We start from the raw sequence: 18,203 nt of genomic DNA on the forward strand, positions 1-18,203 counted from the left end.
TTTTTGGTCAAAAACCAAAAATTTTGAAAATCCGAGATAGCAGTTTTGTAGCGCCGCTTTTTGTCTACTAGACCATATAAAGAACTTTGAAATTGCTTGATAACTGTAGATTTGGTGAGCGTTTCAAGATTGCATGTTTTTTGCTCATTTTTGCTCGAACATGACCTCAGTTTGACCTCAATAACTCCTGACCTAAGGTGACCTAAGACTTGAAATTTGGTGTGAAGGTGTCAAATTGATGCCCGGGAAGGTACTGAAAATTTGGCGGCGCTGCGCGCCGCCGTTTTCTTGCTATTCAGGAAAAACCACAGGGGGGGCCAAAATGGCCCCCCCCCAACGGGGCGAGGGTTAACATTAGCCCTAGGGTCGTGGCATGGAAAGAATGAGACCAAAAGTCGACAGTGCCCCCCCCCCTTAACCCTTGCCCTGGCAGGGGGTTGATGCAACCCCCCCTAAGGGTTTTCGAAGCTAGCGTAAAAACGGCGTCAAAACGGGTGACTTTACCTTTTGTGACCTGGAGTAAAAACAAAATGCACACGATGCGAAATAAATGCAGCATGACCTACACCAAGGTACGCAAAAAACTGGTGGCGTAGTAAAAAAAGGCCTCCCCCACCCCACCCCTCCGTTGAGCGATCGTTAAAAATTTTTATCTCGCGACTGTATGGCGCCCTCCTTGGGTGAGGTGGCGCCCTCCAAACTCTTGCCCCCCTCCCCCCTTCGCGATTTTCTCAATACGTCGCTGCGAGTGAACGATTGCCTTGAAACTTTCAGCGATTGATAAGAGTAACAGTATATTCCATAAAATGTAGATCTCGGAATTTTGATATCGGTGACCCAAGGTCAGGTCAATTTTGCGGCCTCTCCATTATAAGTCAATGGCAGGAAATTGAAAAGGGTCTGTTTTGCACGAACGCCGTTCTAGACAATCTCAAACATCGGGATGCAAGTTAATTTGACACCCTGAAGGCTGAACCGGAAAATGGCACCTTTGACCCCTTGTTATGTCCCCGAGGTCATCTCAGGTCTCGAATGGTATCTAACAGTTTTTCACTAATACCTTTTGATTGAGGAATGCTAGAGCGATGTAAATGCCTTAGATGTGCTCGGCTCGACGATGCGGATTGACTGATATACAACGTGACCTTTTCGGTAGGGTCATGACCTTGACCTGAAGTCAAATTATCAAGTTGACCTTTCAAGGTCAAACTATAGTTCATTCGAAGCGTCTCGACAAGTGGAACACGATGCTGGCAAAAGTAATATCGTGGCTCTTTTGAGTCAAAAGATGTTGCCGAAAAATCACTTCTCGCAAAACGGCTATTTTTGGATTTTTTGCCCTCTGGAGGCCAAACCGTTGACCTGAGGTCAAATCTGAGGAAATGTTAGCGAAAGAGCGCTAAAAGAGATATCGAATCCGCTTTTCCGCGGCGCTGTAGCTCTATTGGTTCCAGAGTAAGTTGTTTCCAGTTTCCAAAATGTTGAAATTGCCAACATTTTATCTTTGGTGACCTCTGGTGACCTGACCTCTGACCTCACCCAAAAAATGACCGAGTGTTTTCGTCCTTATTTTGGACGTTCTTTCGATTGTCGCTTACCGCGTGTCGCTACGTGGTCCAGGAGCCGAGTTAAAAGCGGGTGTTCAGACACCCCCCCCCCCCCCCGGCCCGGCGCGGAAGTCTTGGAGCACCGTCCCGGCGCGGGTTAAGACAATCATTTGTTGTGGATAACCAGGTGTTTTTCTTCAGCGCTCCCCTTTGCCTCAGTCACGTCTCTGAACGTGGCACCCGTGCATCACAAGACGCGCTTACCACATTAAACTTTACTGTCCCTCATCAGCACTCGTTGGCTTGGTGTGAGACCCCTGCCCTATGGCCGAGACAGCCGCCAGCCCACCGCGCGGCGCACCCCTCCTCAGCGGGCGGGGTAGTGCATCACGCGCTCCCCGCCCACACCCTCCCTCCTTCCCGAGTTCGTGTCACGAGGCCAGTGGCGCCAGTGGCGAGGGGACATTCTCTTTAGACATGCTGTCCGGTGAGTTCGGGACGGGTGCCGACTGCCGGGGCGGCGACCTCGGATGGGGCACGGCTAGGGGACGGACGGAGCACCGGCATTGTCAGCCTGCGGGCAGTCTGCGGTCGGCCCGGGTGGGGTACCGGGTGTCGTAATGGGATATTTTGACACTGCGGCTCGCCGACCAGTGGTCTCTGGAGCTCGCCAGGACGGCAGGTCAGTCCTGACGGCCGCGTATGTGGCCACGTGACGGTAGTGTGGGCTGCTCAGTTTATTTTAAATGTTATGCCAAATTAGATGTCGCTGCTACGGGACCACACACTTCTGTCTTCTGACTTACATACTTTGTTTGTTAATTTGTTGTCTGGTTTGCTATGCACCGTCGCGTCTCTGTCTTCATCTGGACTGTCGGCGTGTCTTCCGGCAAGTTCCGGCGCCATTAGCTCCATCTCCAAATTCACACCTGGACCGGTGTTCCCGCTGCGTCGGCGAAATCTGACCTTGAATGACCTCTGGTGACCTGACCTTGGAACTGACCGAAAAAGTGACCAAAGTGGTTTCGTCATTATTATTGACACTCTTTCGAACGCCGCTTTCCGCGTAGTGCAACGTGCCCCAGCAGCCGAGGCAGAAGGGTGTTTTAACACCCCCCAGCAGGGCATGGAAATCCCGGACCCCAGCGGGGCGCGGGTTATTCGTGGCTATTGTAATGGTGTGTTGTCCCTCCCCCCCCCCCTCCTGTGTGATAACGTAACGGTGACGAGACGGAGTGGCCCTCCCCTCCTCGCATGGCTGGGTAATGACGCCTCCCCCCTCTGTGTTACCGGGTGGTGACGACTGACGGTGGCGGAACAATGGGACGTCTCCTCCCTGCTAGAGCGGGCACGTCAGCAGCGATCCGTGGACGTCACCCACTGCCACCAGCAGTCGTCTCGCCCCCACTCGGTGTTCACGCTGCGCCGGGAGGAGCGCAGCGAGCTGACACGGCTCACTGTACCTGGTCGACCTGCTCCGGCTCCGAGTCCGCAGCGCAGGGCGACCGGCTCACCGAGACAAACAATATCAACTATAGTTCGTTTTTCTTAAGTTTGCCCCTCACTGTAAACGCCTTTTTCGTCTTTTTGAACACAGCACGAGAATTGCTAGCTGAATTACTGAGAAAACTGGTCGGCGCACATTGTATTGTAGGTATGAATAATATTTTCAAAATAAGTTTTGAACACCGACGATTTAACGTTATGTTAAGCGCCGTGCAACTTATTTATTAGTTCAGACATAATTCCTGAGAAGTCGTCTATCCCTGTGGGGCTGTAGGTATTGGCAAATACGAGCTACGAGTCTGTGAAATAGTAAATAAATTTGATGAAATTGATCGTCTGTGAAATCTGGTCAAATTAATGTGCGCCAACCAGTTTTCTCAGTAATTCAGCTAGCACTTCTCGTGCTGTGTTCAAAAAGACGTTTACAGTGACGGGCAAACTTAAGAAAAACGAACTATAGTCGCTGGCCACTGGCCAGTCTGGGCAGCGTTATCATGGCGCTGGGAAATACGGTAACTAACTTCGCCCGGTCGGTGACGAGCTGCCGATAGATACTAAGCGCATGATGGTGACATATCTGCGTTTGATGCTTATGAACACATGGTATGGTATTTAGCGCGATTGTCTGTGATGATGCTTGCATGATTGTTGGGTTTAGGGATCCTCAAAGGCGCGGTGTTTCGTAGCGCCCTATTTGGTGGTGCTGTTTTGCTCGAGTGATCTGCGTCCGTTCCGATCGATTCGTTAACCAACCTCGCCCTGCCCCGCTCAATGCCTGACCGCCCTCCGTTTGTGCCCCACGGCAGGACCACGTGCCGTTCCGCGACTCCAAGCTGACGCACCTGCTGCACCACTCACTGGACGGCAACAGCAAGACGCTGATGCTCGTGAACATGTCGCGGCGCGAGGACGGCGCCGGCGAGACGCTCAACTCGCTGCGTTTGGCCGGCCAGGTCAACCACTGTCTTATCGGCACCGCCACGAAACCTACCCGGTGAGGGCGGTCACACCGCGGCGAGGCTGAGCCGTGCAAGGATGGGTGTAGTTTTCCAGCGACGAACGGAGCGATGGACTCTCCAACTTCCTGATCTCTCGGGCGCACGCTGTATGTACTTTACCGCCGGGAACGGTACATCTGACAGTCGGAGCTATCCGGCCCCGCGCGGAAGTCGCCGGGCACTGGTCCGGTGCGGGTTAGCATGTTTTGTTTATAGGATATTTTATAAAATTAAAGTACCTGATCATCGACAACCAGCTGTTTGTTGTCCTGGTACACATTCAAGCGATGTTGGTAGATGTCTGTTGATGTCTGTTGACGCTGTGCCATCTCTCCGACAGGCTGGCCAATGGCAGTGCACCACGAATTCGGTACGGCTGAAACATTACAGCTCTACAACACGCCACTGATCTTCATACACCGAACATCGGGCTTCAGTACAACGTCACTCTGCAGCAGAAATAAGTGAACGGGAGGATCGCCACCGAACGCCTTCGACCAAACATCGCGCCTCACCAAAACGTTACTTTGAAGCTGAAAAAGTGAGCTAGAGGACAAGTGATGTCACGTTATGACAACTTGAGTGCCCGTGAAGGCGATGGCAGGTGCGGTGCTGTCTATGGAGGTGAGTATTGAATAAACGTATCTCATGCACTGGGCAAATATGATGTGGATATTGAGGTGTGTATTGAATAAACAACGTATCTCATGCTCGGGACACATGTGATGTGTCCATGGAGGCGTGCATTGAATAAACTTATCAGTCGGGGGAGGTTTGGTCAATCGTTGTCATTCTTAGCACGTGCTATTTTTGTCACACGTGCCAAAAATGGCAACGGTTCTGTTATTTTTGACAACGGTGAAGCCGATTTCACTCCTCAGCGAGGAAATCACGATTTTGGAAATACAAGCACTGATTTTGGAAAAGAAGTGCTGCCACCTGGTGCAAGAATAATAAACCAGCTGTAATACGGGCCGTTGTATGGTAATTTCTTTTGTGGCCTGAAGTTCGAACTTAAAAACTACTGTTACGTGTCATGTTGTGCCGAACTACGACCATGTCGTACGCAACTAAATCATCGTGTCGGTCGGAACTCTGCTTCAGGGCGAATTAAGCGGTTTTCTGCGATGCATCATTCGTTTAAAATAAAATAGCATGTCATTCGGAGTGTAATCGCCACGCCGATTGTGGATTGCTCTTGATCGTCAATACATACATACATACATACATACATTGTTTGTCGTTTGAAGAGAGAGAGAGAGGGGGAGACAGACAGATAAACAGACAGACAGACAGATAGAGAGACAGACAGACAGGCAGGCAGACAGACAGACAGACAGACGAAAGAGCAGTGTAGAAGGATTAGAGGGGAACGTGAGGGAGAGCGGGAAAGCGGAGATAAAGGATTAGAGGGGAACGAGAGGGGGCGCGAGGGGAGAGCCGAGAAAGTAATTATTAGCACAGCTGTGGAGCGTTTCCACTTTCCAGTAAAAATAATGATACTAGGATTATTAATGATAATAATGGTGTTCCAATGTTCCGATAGTGCAGAATCCTTAGCGTCCCTTATCAGTGATAAAATACATTTAATTTGAGCATATTTGACCTTCAATTATCTTATACTTTGGAGGTACACCCATAGAAAACCAAATGCTGTTTTTATATTAGAACATTGCCAGTGACTTTGGCAAGGCCTGGAATCTCAATGTCTGCATACATTCGACCCCAACACCGCTACCGCCCCGGGTGTCGTGCCTGGCGCCGCCTCTGCCCGCCCCACGTGACTGCCTCTGCCCTCCCGACCCCGCTCACCTGGCGCCGCCCCTGCGTCTGTCCTGCCCCCGGGCGGCGGCCGGTCGGCCGGAGCGCGGCTGGCCGTCGCGCGCGCGACCTCTTCGCTACCAGCGCTCGGTGAGGGCGGGCGGCACTCGCTGTGGTGACGGTATCTGGAAGAAATTTCGACTTGTACGAGGTAAGTACACAGCGAGAATTTACAATTCGGGCGTTTTATAGTGTTGTGTTTCGTAAATGAGCTAGGAAAGTTTTTCTTTTTTAGCGAGTGTAAGGCCAGATCGTTGCCTCATGGTTTGATGGGATAATTCAATTTTAATATTCCATATTTGCGATTTCTTTCTTTCAAATATTAAACAAATTAGAGCAATAAATCCACTAAGTGCGTGCTCTTGTACGACTTCACCCACCCTACCGATCACGAATATCATGTTAGTTTTGATCACAGATGATGTCTTTATGCATTTAGGCCAGGTCAGGTCAGGTCAACCAGTAGGGGTCCTGCCGGGCGTTCGTAGTACGTGTCAGCCGCCTGACAGCTTCGTAACATATTACGAAAGCACCAAAGCTACTTCGTAAATGTTCAAATGGTTGCTAAATTCGAATTCAGCTCCAAAACCTAGCCTTGAAACGTGTAGAACTCGAAAAAGTGAACCGAGGTCATCAAAGGTCAATGACCTGACCTGACCTTCAGGTGACCTTAACACCCACCCTAATGCATGGGACCAACATCATATCATATGTTTGAACGCTTGAAACCACGAAGACTGCAAACGTGCGGCTAATGCCAGCCGACATACGCCGAATCGCGATTCCGGCCAAACATGGTATCGAGAAATAGGTCACAGGTCAAAGATCACTTGGGTCAGCGTCACAAAATTTTCAAGGTAGGTGTAAAATCAACTTGAGGGTAGGTACTGGAAGTTTCGTCGCGATCGGCCACTTTTTACGTGAGTTATTCGCGAAAAACCGAGGGGAATGGGATCCGTTCGACCCCCCCCCCCCCCCCCCTATACGGGCGAGGGCTAAGCTGTCACAACCTAACAATTCTTTATTTTCGCCGTCATATCTCTCCAACTCTGCATGTAAAAGGCTGCCAATTGTCGACCAAAGCTGTGTTATACCGGCCGGTGGAGGCTTTGCGGCACAGCATAACTTCAGGCGTCATACGCTAGCGACATCTATGAGCGGGACTGTAACCATGCGGCGCAGCATAACTTCAGGCGCTGTATGCTAGCGACATCTATGGACAGGATTGTATTGATGTGGCACAACGTGTTTTCATGTCCAAGTGAGTGACTCGATGCCTCTTCTGTCGTTTCAGCATTGCGTTGTGTGATCAGCCGTCTGGGGCGGTGCCGCCACCCCTCTGTGTTCGCTGGACGACCACCGCGGGAGAGCGAGCCCCCGGTCCGGTGTCGGACCGACCTGTCAACAAACAGACTCGGAACGGTGAGCGCCTGGGGCCGTGATATAATCCACTTTGTGGCGGCCTACCCGCGACAGGAATTTAAATATGTATTCATAATCTGTAGTAACAGGCTTAGGCTATGGTACTTGTCAGTATGGCGGCGATTATTTTGTGCGAATGATTTTTTGGTACATTGGTTTGTTTTGAATTAAAATGAACAAATTAATAGAGCGAATGGGACGCAGCGACAAGGGATGTGGCACTACTTTGTAACTCATATTGCAGTCCATAGTTGCGATCGCTCTATCAAACAATCGTCTACATAATCATTGTAGTATTTTTCTTCATGTTTTGTTTCTTTTTCATGTGGTGGTTTTGTTTCTTCTTTCATGTGGTTTTTCATGTGGTCTATTTTACTTCAATTTATAACATGGTGTCATTTCTCCGACCGACCACAGCTCTGTGCGGCAGTACGTGCGCCGCCGTTGGTACCGAGACTAGAAACGTCCATCTGCCGGTCAAAACTGGACTGCGGCCGACGGGAACTCCAGCTCTCTCCCAGGTATGACATACACCTATACTTATGAGTGAACTGAATTCACACGAAGAACACTAGATATGGGCGCCGTAAGACCACGGCAGTTGGTGCGCCCTAAAACCACAATTAACTTACACTTTAGATCTGGGCGCCATATGGCCATTGCAGTCGGTGCACCCAGCAGCCCCAGTAAGCTAGATAAACACACTTTTGATTGTCACTAGGCTCTAGCTCTTTGTGTGTGGCAGGATTTGCAGAATTTGGTATGCTGATTCCAGTATTGTTTTTATTTCATGCGCGCCTGGGAGCTCGCGGGTTGGTGAACCAGCCTGATTGGGAATCTCCGGCGGCCTCACACCTGGACGAAAGATAAGTTTTTTTTCTGTCCGAGCTCTAGTTCGGACTAGTTCTAGTTCTACTTCTACTACTAGGAGTAGTTCGAACGCTAGTTTAGAACGAACCAGTTCTATGGTGTGAAACCAATACAAATGTTACATGAACTTGCGCTAATTTCGACCTGGCTCTGGCAATGTGACAAATGCAAACTTTGTACGAGATCGATATTTATTCCTTTCCACTCTTATTCCAGGTCCACCAAAGACGGCTGGTTCGCCGATGGCGGCCCGGCCGCTCCAACACACCACCGGGACCCGCCACAGGAGTCGTCTTACCAGGTGGGTCGGTGCACCGATGTGAGGCACTGTAACTGTTGTGACATCAATGCATGGTGTTTTCAAGGCTGCTCCACTCTAGACTTTGCCCTTGCGAGTTTCATCAGTTAAACATTTTGTACACTGTCCTCATAAGTGCGAGTCTGCGAGTTTTCTCTGATAGACTTTGTTCTTACCGATAAGCGGCGCATTAAGCATTTGCTTCAGTACGGAAGCGTTCCCAGAATGTATGTAGCTCAGTGCAGCCAACCTCCTATTTTTCGAAGTCTGCATAGTTTACTTGAAAATAAATCTGCGTTTGACGAATTTGCCAACCCAGCTTTGATGTTCGGTCTGGGACGGAATATCAACAACGACCAGAATATGTTTGAAACATGATCCAAAAAAGTAATGAAAGAAACTGGTATTACAAGCTATATAAATTTCATGCCTCAGACATTATCAAACTTTACTTGCAGAAAAGGTTGCGATATATTACCCACTATCCGGTCGGACAAAGATAAAGGAAGTGCGTTTTTCGGCTACTAGTCGTTTATTGTTTTCGTTTCAATAAACGACTAGTAGCCGAAAAAAAACGTACGTCGAATTACAATGTTAGTCGTAAAAGCTTGAAATCATACATTGGTAGTTCATACAAGGAAATAGTTAACTTTTAACCTTCGCCCCAGTGGGGGGGGGGGGATATTGATTATTTAATTACACAAAATAACATATTTGTGTTATTTTGTGTAATTTTGTGTAATTTAATTTGTGTAATTTTGGAAAATGTGTAAAAATTTTGACCCCAGGTCATGTCAGGTCAGGTCACCAGGTCAAGTTAACTGACCAAGCCTAAAAAAGTTTCCAATCATGTCCAGCCTGCAATGTTTGTCAGAAAGGTTTTAGTCTTGGTGGATTGCATGATGTTATGGGTGCCTACAATTTTTATCAGGGCTGCGGAGTCGGAGTCGGAGTCGGAGTCGGAGTCGGTAGGAGTCGACAGTTGTGACCGGAGTCGGAGTCGGAGTCGATTTTAGAAAGCCGAGCCGGAGTCGGAGTCGGAGTCACCGAAAATCTGTCGACTCCGCAGCCCTGCTAGGTCTGCGGAGTCGGAGTCGGGAGTTGGAGTCGGTCGGAGTCGACAATTCTGCCCGGAGTCGGAGTCGGAGTTGGAGCTGGTTTTTGAAAGCCGGAGTCGGAGTCGGAGTCGGAGTCGCCGAAAATCCATCGACTCCGCAGCCCTGATTTTTATATCTCTGATTTTTTATATCCGTGGCCTAAGGTCAGGTCAGTGGCGTGAACTTACCATTATAAGTCAATGGAGAAAAATGAAAATGCCTCTAGATCCGTATTCCGTGTGTACGCATAGGAACAGTCCAAATATTTCAAAATCACAATGATTTAAACCACCCGTGACGACCAAGGTGTCTTTTTTGCTGATAGCCTCTAGAAAGGTCATCCGAGGTCATTTGAGGCTACAAACAGATTTTTGCCAATAACTCTCGATTGGAAAGAGATAGGACGCTGGGGATGGTCTCATTGTGTTTGTCTTGAGACGCATCGAATGATATGCAACATGACCTTTTCCGGTCAGATCATGACCTTGACCTGAGGTCAAATTTTCAAGTTGACTTTTTAAGGTTAAATAATAGTTCATTCGACGCGTCTCGGCGAGAGGAATACGATTTTGGCAATAGAAATGTTGTGGCTTTTTTAAGTCAAAAGTTATTGTCGAAAAACACATTTCGTAAAAACAGCTATTTTTGGAGTTTTTGCCATCTGGAGGCTAAACCGTTGACCTAAGGTCAATTTTGATAATGAACTCATCAAAAGAAGAGTTCAAAAGCTATCGATTGTTTTTCCATGCGTTTTTCTAGCTATCATAGTTCCTGAGATAAATGTATGTTTTCTGAGAAATATAATGACATTTGGCAAATTTTGACCTTTGATGACCCCCAGTGACCCCAATATTGCTCTAAGATGAAAAATGACCGAAATACCCTCAAACGTACGCATTGGGAGCTATCCACTGCTTTTTACCGCGTCTTTCTAGCCCTCTTAGTTTTTGAGTTAGAGGTGGGTGGTAACATATGCCCCCCCCCCCCCACTAGGGCGAAGTTGGCTGAGACCGCCACTGGGGCGCGGGTTAACATGGGGTTTTGAACTGAAATAGCAGTTTTGTAGCTTGTGCTGAGACCAACTAGCACAAATCATAAGCTTGTACGGTCCAACGATCACCCTAAGCAAAGATATTCAATTTCCCGTTCCAAAAAGAGTGTCTTACGCAGGAATGTGGTGTCTTAGAAAGGAATGCAGCCACGTCATCGTCAGCCAATCAGCATGCTGCTTGCAGCCATTGCAGCATGGGTAGGTTTGAACCACGCAATGTGATTGGTCAACGCGTAATCAGCTTCCGCGTCAAAACATCATTTTACGTAGAATATAGTTTTTATGATAGTTCTTCCTATATTAAAGTATAGAAAATACTTGTTTTTACAAAAATGTTATATTTTATTTTCTGAACATTTTGAGCCTACAAAAAAACATAAATCCGTAGCAAAATACTAATTTCAGGAAAATGAACTATTTCCTTTAACAGCTACCGAGCAATGGCAGGAGACGACGCCGGTGTTAAAGGGACCCTCCCACCTTCAAAAAAGTTGATGAATTGGCATGAAAGTGATGTCGCTCGGTTCAGAAAGAGCAAAAACGAATATCTACCAAATTTCATCGAAAAATATTCACCGGTTTTCAAGATATTAGACTTTTACTTTTGTTTACTTTTTGGGATCTCCGCTGTTCCTAGCGACTTTATTTGGAAGCAATAGTTTGGCAGCTGAAAGTGCGGCACTTGTTGCGCGCAAAGCAGCATATACCACCGCGTGCTACAAAACGTTTTAGTCAAACATTTAAAAATCGTTAGATATCTGCGCTGGCGTCACATATTCAGAGGGGTATTCCTATGCATTAGCCCCTCTGAATCAAAATGCTGCAATTTTGAAATTCAATATTTCCGATTTAAGGCATTTCTCGATGTTGTGAGTGCCGAAACCGGTAATTGTGAGCCAGGGACCCCATTTTGGCTATCTCAACTCAAATCTAATGTTAACCCTCGCACGACCAGGCCATTTCTCATAACACGAACGACCAGGGGGGGGGTTATTACGACCCCCCCCCCCCTGGCGTTTCGAAACGGAAGGTCGTAGAGCTTAGCGGAAAAAATCAACGGATTGCTCTCAACGAGATCTCGCGATTGATGGTATATTTTTTGGTCCTAGGTCAACATTTGACCTACTTTTGACCGGTCAAAGGTCAAATTTTCGGAAAAATAGACTTTTTTCAACTTTCGGCGGCGATTGCGGCAACACGGTGGAAGATATCGACTTGAAACCTTCACTATCGTGTTCCTTGATCAATTCTCTATCGTTTGGTATGTATTTCGTTTCCCTAGCTCTAAAAATGGCGCGTTGGGAGCGCCGGAAGTCGGCAAGGTCACAGTCGGCGGCAGAAATTCGAAAAATCAAAATTTAAATTTTTGAAATCTGATTGTATTTTTGGATTTGGGAGGTCCATTTGCTCCCTATAGAAGCTAATATTGCTGCATATTCCCATTGAGGTGACAAGAATTAGCAAAATAGTGGTTCGGGCGCTTTTCAAAAATAGTACCGGACGCTGTTCCTCTTGTGACGTCATAGCTCCGTGACCTGACCTGGTCAAATTTCTTATACCATATGATAGCCAATACTTGCCCCAACATGCATGGCAAGTTTCATCACGATCCATCAACCGATGTCCGTACCACCGGCAGGAAACCTCGGGCGTTGGCACTCAGTTTGTGAAAATCCGGCCGGAGGCTGTACCTCTTATGACGTCATAACTCCGTGACCTGACATGACCCGATCAATTTTTTTCGGCAAAAGATGCGCAAAGGTTGCCCCAGAGGGTATTGAAAATTTCAGCCCGCTACAACAAGCCGTTTAGCGTGCACTTCGAAAAAACCTCAGGGGGGGGTTGATACAACCCCCCCCCCTAGGCGTTCTAGGGTTAAGGTGGGAGGGTCCCTTTAACAAGAAAATGATGCAGACAATGTAGACGATAAAAAACATTACAGATTACAGCATAACCCACGTTCTTGTGCCAAAACCCTAACTCGCAGTCTTGTATGTACACTCGCAGACTCCCACGTGCATGCGCGGTCCAGTGTGGGGCAGCCTTTATTATGCCGTGGGGTGTGACTTTTCCTCCGGATGTGACGCCGCATGTTACCACGTTTTACACAAGTGTTTTATGGAAAGCTTGTTTATAATGATATAACGTTATGCATACAGTGTATAATATTATTTTTACGTATACAAAATAAGAATGATAATTTAAAACAGCATGATATCCGATTTTTCCAATTTTACTTATTTCAATTCGTCAAACTGACAACAGGGTGAAAGCCTGAAGCTAAATAATCTTTAACTACTTATAAAGGCATTTGTCAAAATGCATTACCCAAGCTCCGCCCTTTCTTGTATCTCTACGCAGTGCTGTATCTTTGGCATATGGGGGTCAGGTCAAAGGTCTCAGGTCTCGTCACCAGATGCAATCTAAGGCCATTTTTTCTTGCGACATTTTAGGCAAATTGACGGACAATTTTAACCCATGCTCAACTACATAAGCCCCTAGCTGGATACCATTCACTAATGGGGGAGGAGTCGTTTACTACCCTCGTTAAAGGTTAGGTCAAGGTCAGGTCAAATGGGAAAGTCTGATTACGATTCTGATCAATAGCGAACGTAGTGCCGATTAACCCGGCACCGCCTGGGCTATTTCCGTACCTACGACAGCCTGGGGGGGGTCGGATCCGACCCCCCTGTTATCTCGAGAACCAATTGTCGCATCGAGCCCCGCGAGGCGGCGTTCGAAAGCTCTCTACGAGACCTTCCCAAAGCACTCTTAATATTTTGAAATTGAGGTCAACTTTCGGGTCAAGGTCAGGTCAAAGGTCAAATTCTAGGGTTTTGCATGATTAGGCTTACGGACAGCGGAATCGATAACTGCTGCTCAAAACTCACCAAAAATGACCTCAAAGACCTAGTGAAGGTACCATGTGCGTATAGGGGTCATACTAAGTACGGGTCAAGGTCAGGTCAGGTCACGAAAGGTCACGGTTTTCACTTTCTACTACATGGGCGTGCGACACATGTTTTATGGCTTATTTTTCACGCAGAATCCGATGGTAATGGTTATATGTGACCCCAATTCACCGCTGGTTGATAAGTGTGCATTGAAAGCATAAAAAATCGTTTATACCATACATAACTAAACGAGGGCTAAGAAAAAAGGTCAATTTTTCAACTTTTTATTTTTGACATAAAAATGCGCTTTTCTAGACGAGCGTTGTCCCAGGAACCTAGTGGTGCCATTTGTTTTCACATGCGATGTTCAGAAGTGCCTCTAATTCACGAAAATGCTAATGACGTCACCATGCCCTATGCATGTTCGAGCTATTTTTTACAATTTGTGATTCAAAAATCAAAATAGGATGTTGAAATTTGGGACATCTTATGTTCTAATAGAGCTCTACAACATATGTACATTCCGGTTTTTTGAAAATTCTCAAAATTTTGGATTTTATTAGCTGTTTTTCCACAAATATAGTTTTTTGAAGTTTTAGGGGTAAAAAAACGCATTTCATGGAAAATCCGAGATAGCCATTTTAAAGAACTCGTTGAGCTGCGTCTGTTCATGTCCTTAATTTGCAATTTGCTTTAAACCCTGATTTTTGACGATTTTTTAACATTTACCACTTTTTGACTAAAACGCCATGTAGTTACATCACTAACATCGATATATCTACAACAAATTGGATTTTTTCTTAAAAAAAATTGCACAGGAGATGTCAAATTGATAAGGGAGAAGGTATGCCAAGTTTCAAGTTGATAGCGTAAGCGGTTCATGAGTTATTCAAGAAAAATGGAGGGGGTTCGGATCCGACCCCCCCGACCCCCCCCCCCCCCAGGTGGGGTTAAATCGGGCCCAAGTACGGACCGAGTATTTGATCTGTAACTGCCGGGCTTTTGTCTAGTACCTACGTTCATCTCCTGTATCTGCATGTCTAGAAATAAATATAACTTATTCCCGCGCCCTGCTGGGGGGGTGTTTGAACACCCCCCCTTGTGGTTTTTCGCGACGTTTTTGGTACACCTTATCATACATCAATTCTACACATGTTGTGAAAATTTCAGACCAAGGTCATTCAAGGTCAGGTCACCAGGTCACTTGAAGTGACCTCACCTCATAAAAAGTTCCAATGTCTGTCATAGCTACACCGAGTGACCGATCGCTTTGAAACTTTCAGCGATTGCTAAGAGCAATAGCATGTACAAAATGTATATCTCAGAATTTTGATATCGATGACCTAAGGTCAGGTCAATTTTGCGACCTCTCCATTATAAGTCAATGGGAGAAAATTGAAATGCGCCTCTTTTGGACGAAAGACATTATAAACACTCCCAAACACCGAATTACAAGTGGTTTAGACACACTGAACATGAAAATGGTGTCCGTGACCCTTGTTTATGCCCTGAGGTCATCTTAGGTCACGAATGGTATCTAACAGTTTTTCGCAAATAACTTTTGATAGAGGCATGCTAGAGCGATGAAAACGCCTTAGATGTGTTCAGCTAGACGATACGGATCGACTGATATGCAACATGACCCTTTCCGGTCAGGTCATGACCTTGACCTGAGGTCAAATTTTCAAGTTGACCTTTCAAGGTCAAGTTATAGTTCATTCGATGCGTCTTGACGAGAGGAACACGATGCTGGTAAAAGTAAGCTCGTACAAGGCTTGGGTCAAAAGTTATTGCAGAAAAACTGTTTCCGAAAAAATCGGCTATTTTTGCAGTTTTTGCCCCCTGCAGGCAAAACCGTTGACGATAGGTCAAATCTGAGAGAATTACTCAGAAAGGGCGTTAATAGGGCTATCGAATGCGCTTTTCCGCGGCGCTGTAGCTCTATTGGTTCCCGAGTTATGCGTTGGCTTCTTGGAAATTTTCGACATTCGACCTGGAAATCGGCGAAATTTTGCCTTCAATGACCTCTGGTGACCTGACCTTTGACCTGACCAAAAAATTGACCGAAGTGATTTCGTCATTATTTTTGACGCTCTTTCGAACGCCGCCTTCCGCGTATCGCTACGTGGCTCAGGAGCCGAGTTACAAGGGGGGGTGTTCAAACACCCCCCCCCCCCCAGCAGGGCGTGGAAATCCAGGACCCCCAGCCGGGCGCGGGTTAAAAGCTATAAACATTTCATGCGACAGTCATTTTCTTTCGAACATATTATACGTAGCCGCACTGAATTTGTTTTCATTTGTTTTCGTCTTCCCTGAATAAGTCCGATGGACGAAATACCTATAGGTCAAGTTTTTCTAGTACTGTAATTTTAACATTTCACGAATATACATGAGCAAATACTACTTATTAGTAGGTATTTATTGTCGACATTTTGTTGGCCAGTCCGAGATCATGTGAAAAGGATGAAATTGTTGAAATAAAAATAAAGCAATAAGGTGTTCTCAGGATACAGCTTAGGATCCCAACGCTGCCTATTTTGTGAACTAATTTTTAATCCGCGCCCCAGTGGCGGTCTCAGCCAACTGCACCCCGGGGGGACGCATATGTTGCCACCCACCTGTAATAAAAACTAAGAGGGCTAGAAAGGCGCGGTAAAAAGCAGTCGATAGCTCTCAATGCGTACGGTTGAAAGAAGGATTTCAGTCATTTTTCATCTTAGAGCAATATTGGGGTCACCAGAGGTCATCAAAGGTCAACATTTGCCAAATGTCATATTTTTTTCAGAAAACATGCGTTATCTCAGGAGGTATGATAGCTAGAAAAAGCATGGAAAAGCAATCGATAGCTTTTGAACTTCCTTTTGATAAGGTTATCAAAATTGACCTCAGGTCAACGGTTAAGCCTCCATAGGTCAAACATTGTGAAAATAGCTGTTTTTGGATAAATCATTTTCACGAATGACTTTTGAACCAGAAAAGATGACGCATTGGCAATGGCACTATCGTGCTTCTCTCCTTCAGTCGCTTCGAATTTTTTTTTTTTACCTGGAAAGGTCAAGGGCACGTGGTGACCCAAATAGGTCATGTTGCATATCATTCGATCATATCATGCATATCAGTCCATGCTACTGAAAGCCCAACCTGAGGTGACTGACCTGACCTTGACCCGACCTGTGACCTCGAAATTCAATTTTGAAGTGCTCATTAGAAGCGTCTTGTCGCGTTGTTTTGTTTGCCGCCTCGCGTGTTGCGCTGCCCCTATTGGTTCTCGAGTTATCGGCTGGGTGTGTTTAAGCCCCCCCCCCCCCTCCCAGCAACTGCCGGGTTAATTAAGATTCATTTTTTTGTAGTTGTGTCCAGACATGTGCATGGATCCGAGAAAATGGATCTGGGATCTAATCCCACGAATCCTGATCTCGGAACCGACAGGGTCATAGGCTCGGCTCTAATTTATCGAGAGATCCGAAGATATCATAGATCCGACTCCAATTTTCCGCTTGAGATCCAGTGGGATCATAGATCCTCATTTATTTTTTGTCAACACAGAAATAAAAAATCACTTGTTGCAACTAACAAACGTTCTGTTTTAGTGATTTAACGAGATTGCATGAGATTCATAATCCATAATTTTGTGGCACTTATTGACAAAGAAACCCTTGGAAACATGGTTTCAAATGTTGTGCATGGTTGGATCTACTCTGATCTTAGATCCATGTTCTTGGTTTTGCGACAGATCCTATGAGATCATAGATCCAGGATACATTTTCACGCCTGATCCGTTGGTATTAGTGATGTCAAATACAGAAAATCGGAATACCAATACCAAACCAAATACCAACCAAAACCATCAGGAAATACCGAAACCGAACCAAATTGAGAAGATGAGGAAAATACCAACTTTTTACCAATTTTTGATCCTTGTATACCTACATTAGCAAGGGTTCATAATACCAACAAAATACCAAAAACAATCTGATTGAAATACCAAATACCAACTTGGTATCGGGATACCAAAAAGTTGGTATCCGACTGACATCACTAGCTGGTATCATAGAATACATAGATCCTAACCTGCAGTTTGCTTCCAAATCCACTCTAATTGTATCTAAATTGTAGATCAATCACTTGGATCCATGCACACGTCTGGTTGTGTCTTACTTACGCGATGTACTTAGTGTGTCTGGGTCCCACGTGACATATTTCAGCTGCGTCTCTTCAAATTTTGGTAGCACAGTTCATATTCATGGCACGGATGAGATTCGATCCGTGACATGATATTCAACGGTGCTACCAAAATTTGGAGGGATGCAGCTGAAATAAATATTTGGTTGCCGGTAGCGCGGCCCCCCACCTACTGGTGAGGGGCCGCTTGCTGTACATCACAACTTATACCCGACAATCCAAGGAACAATTCTGATCGACCCCGGCCGCAGGGGCGGTCGCTCCGCGGCGCGACCGCCCCCGATTGCCGGGCGGAGACCAGAATTGAACCCGGGACTGCCGGGTGAAAGCCTGATGTTACCAACCTCGCTACCGAGGCGGCGAGGGACGGTGGTCGGACATCGGACCCGGTGCCACCTGCCACCGCGGCCGCTGCCCCTCCCTCCCTCCCTACTCCACTCACCCTGTGCCTGGCGCCGCCCCTGCGCGCAGCTGCGGCCCGACCTGCCCCGGGCGGTGGCCGGTCCGCCGTGCGGAC

General features: G+C 46.7%; 2 protein-coding genes across 3 annotated transcripts; both read left to right on the forward strand.

The window, feature by feature from the left end:
- The first annotated feature begins 1,620 nt into the window (after nt 1–1,620).
- LOC122377295 (kinesin-like protein KIFC1) lies at nt 1,621–5,214 on the forward strand. 2 transcript variants are annotated; one of them, XM_043357245.1, is made up of 4 exons: nt 1,621–3,084; nt 3,472–3,565; nt 3,860–4,047; nt 4,392–5,214. In XM_043357245.1, exons 2-4 carry the CDS (start codon nt 3,548–3,550, stop codon nt 4,429–4,431), a joined length of 246 nt encoding a protein of 81 aa, XP_043213180.1. In that variant the 5' UTR covers nt 1,621–3,084; nt 3,472–3,547; the 3' UTR covers nt 4,432–5,214. The 2 variants fall into 2 exon arrangements, 1 of the variants encoding a protein (XP_043213180.1); XR_006255838.1 differs by lacking the exon at nt 3,472–3,565 and having other exon boundaries at nt 1,622–3,084.
- A 360-nt stretch (nt 5,215–5,574) lies between these two features.
- LOC122377296 lies at nt 5,575–8,487 on the forward strand. The gene is made up of 6 exons (XM_043357246.1): nt 5,575–5,596; nt 6,005–6,023; nt 7,167–7,294; nt 7,712–7,815; nt 8,087–8,160; nt 8,370–8,487. Exons 1-6 carry the CDS (start codon nt 5,575–5,577, stop codon nt 8,485–8,487), a joined length of 465 nt encoding a protein of 154 aa, XP_043213181.1.
- Nucleotides 8,488–18,203: the final 9,716 nt, after the last annotated feature.

The sequence above is a fragment of the Amphibalanus amphitrite genome, unplaced genomic scaffold (genome assembly GCF_019059575.1).
Source record: "Amphibalanus amphitrite isolate SeventyFive unplaced genomic scaffold, NRLGWU_Aamphi_draft 002706F_arrow, whole genome shotgun sequence".
NCBI classification, from domain to species: Eukaryota; Metazoa; Arthropoda; class Thecostraca; order Balanomorpha; family Balanidae; genus Amphibalanus; species Amphibalanus amphitrite.